The following is a 5,081-nucleotide window of genomic DNA, read 5'->3' as shown; positions in this document are numbered from 1 at the left end:
GGACTCCCCCAAAGCTGGTTTTACATCTGAGAACCCAACCCTCCCCTCCCACCCCAATCCTTCTTGAGCCCAAAACTTTGCGGCCAGCTGCCATCCATCACTCTGTGCTTTTCTAGGTCTCCCCTCCCCCATCCTCCGGCCTCATCCCTGTCTTTTCCCCCCGCGACCCCTGATTCCTAGCCTCCACCGCTCCTCAGGGCCTGATGATGTGGCGACCGTCGCTTCTGCTGCTGCTCTTGCTGCTCAGGCCCGGGGCCCAGGGGAAGCCCTCCCCCGAGGCCGGCCCCCATGGCCAGGGAAGGGTGCACCACCAGGCTCCCCTGAGCGAGGCGGCTCACGATGACGCCCACGGGAACTTCCAGTACGACCACGAGGCTTTCCTGGGACGAGAGGTGGCCAAGGAATTCGACCAACTCAGCCCAGAAGAAAGCCAAGCCCGTCTGGGGTAGGAGAGGGAGGGGGGCTGGAAGACTCAGGGTTGTCGTTTAGAACAGGGAGGTCAGGGGAGGTAGTGTTGGGCTGTGTGGGTATGTGTGGGAATTGCACTCCAGGCCGGGAGACAGTAAGTGCAAAGGCCCGGAGGCCTGATGTGTTTGAGGAACAGTGAGGTCCGTGTGGGTGGAACCGAATGAGCAAAGGGAGAGGGTGGCGGCCCCGGAGAGGGAACAAAGGGGTGTGCGGGGCCTTTGGGGCCATAGTGGAGATTTACGCTTTTTCTCTGAATAAGATGAGAACCATGGGGAGGGCTTTAGAGGGAGAATGTGATTGGCTTGATTTTAATGGAATCCCTTAGGTTCCTATGTGGGGAATAGACGAGACCAGTGGTTCTCAACCTTCCTAACGCCTCGACCCTTTAATACAGCTCCTTATGTGGTGGTGACCCCCAACCGTAAAATTATTTTCGTTGCTACTTCATCACTGTAATCTTGCTGCTGTTATGAATCGTCATGTAAATATCTGATCTGCAGGATGTCTTTTCATTGTGACAAATTGAACATAATGAAAGCATAGTGATTAATCACAAAAGCAATATGTAATTATATGTGTGTTTTCCAATGGTCTTAGGCGACCCCTGTGAAAGGGTCGTTCGACCCCCAAATGGGTCGCGACCCACAGGTTGAGAACCGCTGGACTAGACCCAGCGAGGAAGTGACTGCAGAGCGGACGGCGCCCAGACCAGGGTGGAGATAGTTGTGGCCGCCAGGCCTCTGGCTGAGAGATTGTGAAAAGCAGTGAGAAGCTAACACACTCAGTATAGCACTTACTGCAATGCCAGGCACTGTTCTGAGGGCTTTACAAGGGTTAACTAACGTATTCCCCACAGAGGGGGGAAGCTGAGGCACAGAGAGGTTTAGCGACCTGCCCACAGTCACACAGCCAGTAAGAGGAGGCTGCAGAATTTGAACCTGGCGTATCTGGCTGTGGCGCCCACGCTGTTAACAACAGTTCAAAGCTCAGGGTAGAGCGTGTGTGAGAGTCTTGGGGACAAAGCCCGTCCCCCACGGATCCCAGCAGAGACTGCCTGGCCCAGGAAAGGGCAGCAGGACCGACCCAAATTCTACCCTGGCGACCGGGTCGCAGAGGCTTAGGGACAGTGACAGATAAGGCTCCTGGAGCGCTCGGTTAGCGGTTGGGCGCGGACCCAAACTGGGGAGACCTGAGAGACGGGGTGTGAGGTGGGACCTACCGGGGTTTGACATGCGCCGGTGGGGAGGGGGACAGTGCACAGCATCCGCCGGAGCACGAGGAGGGGACGCGGGAAGCCAGCCCGCGAGGTTGCGGATGATGGACGAAACCTAGGTCAATGCCTGATCACGGGTGGAAAGGGTAGGGGACGCACCAAGGGGCAGGACTAGAGGGAGAGGGGCCTGAAATTGACCGGCACGTCCAGGGAGTCAGAGGCCGGCTTTTGCTTTTAATGTTTTGCTGTTGAGACTGTTGCTAGAGGCAGCCTTGGGGCGGGAGTCCTGCGGGACGGGGCGCAGCGTGACGCCCTTCCCGCTGTCCCACTCCAACTAGGACCAGCGGGACGAATGCCTGATCACGGGTGGAAAGGGTAGGGGACGCACCAAGGGGCAGGACTAGAGGGAGAGGGGCCTGAAATTGACCGGCACGTCCAGGGAGGAGGTGGAGCGGGAGGCGGGTTAGAAGGGAGGGTCCTAAAACTGACAGCGCCAGGGAGAGGGGCGGGGCTTGAGGCGGCGAGGGGTGTGTGGCTTTGTCAGCTGCTCAGAGGCCGGCTTTTGCTTTTAATGTTTTGCTGCTGAGACTGTTGCTAGAGGCAGCCTTGGGGCAGGAGTCCTGCGGGCCGGGGCGCAGCGTGACGCCCTTCCCGCTGTCTCCACTCCAACTAGGACCAGCGGGACGGGGAACGCGGCAGGTCGAGGGGCGGGGCCAGAGCGGAGGGCGTGGCCCTGGATTGTCTTAGGTTCTTCCCCCATCCGGGCGTGTCTTGGGCCCCAGCGCCAATCATAGGCCCGCTGGGTGTCGGAATGGGCGGATCGCCTCGGGAGGCGGAGCCTTGGTTGAAGGGGCGGAGCCCTGAAGTGGGCGTGGCCTCAGGATTGACATGTGCCTCCCCCAGTTGGCGGGCGACTCGACCTTATTCTTAGTAGGAGGTGTGTCTCCAGGGGGCGTGGCTATCGCGTGAGAGGCGGAGCCTGGACGGCGGGATGCCCCCCTGTAGGCAGGTCCCGAGATTGACGTGTTCCCCGCCCCGGTCCCCAGGCGCATCGTGGACCGCATGGACCGCGCTGGGGGCGGGGACGGCTGGGTGTCGCTGGCCGAGCTCCGCGCGTGGATCGCACACACGCAGCAACGGCACATACGGGACTCGGTGAGCGCGGCCTGGCACACGTACGACACGGACGGCGACGGGCGTGTGGGTTGGGAGGAGCTGCGCAATGCCACCTATGGCTACTACGCGCCTGGTATGCGGGAGACCCCGACCTCTGCTGCTCACCTACACCGTGACCCGCCTTTTTGACCCCTACTAGTGAGAACCTTTAGCCCATTAAGTACAATCTCTGACCTTTGACCCCTGATGCTTGACCAGGGTCTACTCCTAAGACCCCATTACCCTGAAACCACCGATCCCGGATTTCTGGCTTCTCATTGTGGCTTCCACGGCCTCTATAACTCTGGGACCTGGGGATTCAGATCCTTGACCTGGGACATCTACCTTCCATGCCCCTGACCTCTGACCTCTGATCCTGAGAATCCCAAAGCCATTTACCCTGCCCGATGATCAATGGGTTCCCTCCTCCCTGTCCACCCTCCTCCCTTTCCCCATGCCCAGCCCTGGGCCCCTCTAGCTCTCGTTCTCTCCCTCCTGTACCCTCGCCCCAGCCTGTCCCTCATATCTCCCCAGAGGGGTCTTTCCACACCCAAGGCTTCCCCTGACCTTCCCGGCTCACAGCCCCCCATGACTCCCTGGGCCCCCAGGAGACAGCCCCAGCTCCTCAGCCCCACCTGGCTTACCCTCTAGCTTTGTTTTTCTGCATTTTCTGCCCCAGCCAAATGGATCTACCACTGCCCCGAACTCACCACATTCTTCAAACCTCCACACTCCGCACATTCTGTTCCCTCTGAAGGTGCCCTTCCCCTCCTCTCTGCCCAGCAGCCTGAGGCAGTATAACCGACTGCATCGGAGCATGACTGGGGCCCGAGAGCCAGTGTGAACTCAAAGCCCATCATTCCTGACTGTGAGGCCTTGGAGGGGTTATGTCCTCTCTGGGCGTCAGTTTCTCCTTCACAAAGTGAGAATAAGCTGCAGAACTCTGCTCCCCCTTTGTGAGGGTTCAGTGCCCCATATTGTAGCTAAAGAGCCTGGCATCTGGTCAGCTCTAACTGCAAGGTAGCAGATATATGCACATAATGAATATGTATTGTGTATGATGAACGCAGTGGAGGTCTGCCTGCCCTCCCCCTCCTTTTAGATCCCTTTGTCTTTCTCTTCAGCGCACCTGGTGCCTCCGTGAAAGCACATCTCAGCCACTCCTCTTTCCCAGGTGAGGAGTTCCACGACGTGGAGGACGCGGAGACCTACAAGAAGATGCTGGCCCGGGACGAGCGGCGTTTCCGGGTGGCGGACCAGGATGGGGACTCGATGGCCACCCGGGAGGAGCTGACAGCCTTCCTGCACCCGGAGGAGTTCCCTCACATGCGGGACATCGTGGTGGCTGTGAGTGAGGGCCGGCCGGCCAGTGCCTCCCTTGGGAGTTCTGGTCCCCTGGTCCCCCTGGCACCTGCCCTGGGAAACCCAGGCCACAAGGGCCGGTCAATGGAGGGCGACATCTCCCATCCCACCCTGACCCCCCAGTGTCACCATTAGTGACAGGATCTGTACCCACTCCTGCCTAACTCTGCACAAACTACTTTAAAAGTGTAATTGTATGTATCTGTCAAATAGGTAACGTATTGATGTGGTTAAACGCCCAAAAGATGCAAAAAAAGGTGAACAGTCTGCTTTTCTCCCATGTCCCTCGCCTGTCCCCCTGGCCCGTCCCCACAGATAACCCCTTTCTCATGTCTCCATTTCCATAGCTTCTTTGAGGTTCTATGGCAAAGCTGTCAGGGTCCGGGGCCCTGAGGCCAGAGTCCTGGTTTCCAATCCCAGCCCTGCTGTTCCTGGCTGTGTGACCTGGGGCAAGTTGTTTAACCTCTCTGGACCTGAATTTCCTTATCTGTAAAGTGATGGTGCTGACAATGATCCCTATCTAGGGTGCTAATAGGGACTAGATGAGCTCATGCCTCTAGCGCTGTAACACTGGCCCTGGGGTAAATGCTCCTTCAGTCCTTTTAGACACACCTGTCAATAGTTACAGAGTCAGAATCGCTGGACCCTGGGGATCAGAGAGGAGAGATGGCATTAACCCCTTACACGCCCCAGCCTGCAAGCCCAATGTCCCTCTTTTAGTGTGACACCTCCTTATTCTCCCGAGTTAAGATTTATTTAACAAACCCTGTCTGAGCATGTCCTGTGTGCCAGGCACCCTTCTAACGCCTTTACCTGCATTACCTCAATTTATTTTTATTCATTTTTTGTTCACCTTCACCCAAGGATATTTTTTCCATTGATT

General features: G+C 57.8%; 1 protein-coding gene across 1 annotated transcript; it reads left to right on the top strand.

Moving 5' to 3' along the window:
* Positions 1-104: 104 nt before the first annotated feature.
* RCN3 (reticulocalbin 3) lies at positions 105-4,365 on the top strand. Its single transcript, XM_006765945.2, has 3 exons — positions 105-445; positions 2,728-2,930; positions 4,011-4,365. Exons 1-3 carry the CDS (start codon positions 204-206, stop codon positions 4,331-4,333), a joined length of 768 nt encoding a protein of 255 aa, XP_006766008.1. The 5' UTR covers positions 105-203; the 3' UTR covers positions 4,334-4,365.
* Positions 4,366-5,081: the final 716 nt, after the last annotated feature.

Source organism: Myotis davidii, unplaced genomic scaffold (genome assembly GCF_000327345.1).
Source record: "Myotis davidii unplaced genomic scaffold, ASM32734v1 scaffold2100, whole genome shotgun sequence".
NCBI classification, from domain to species: domain Eukaryota; kingdom Metazoa; phylum Chordata; class Mammalia; order Chiroptera; family Vespertilionidae; genus Myotis; species Myotis davidii.
Note: the sequence above shows the minus strand (reverse complement) of the source record. Positions and strands in the feature narration are given on the sequence as shown.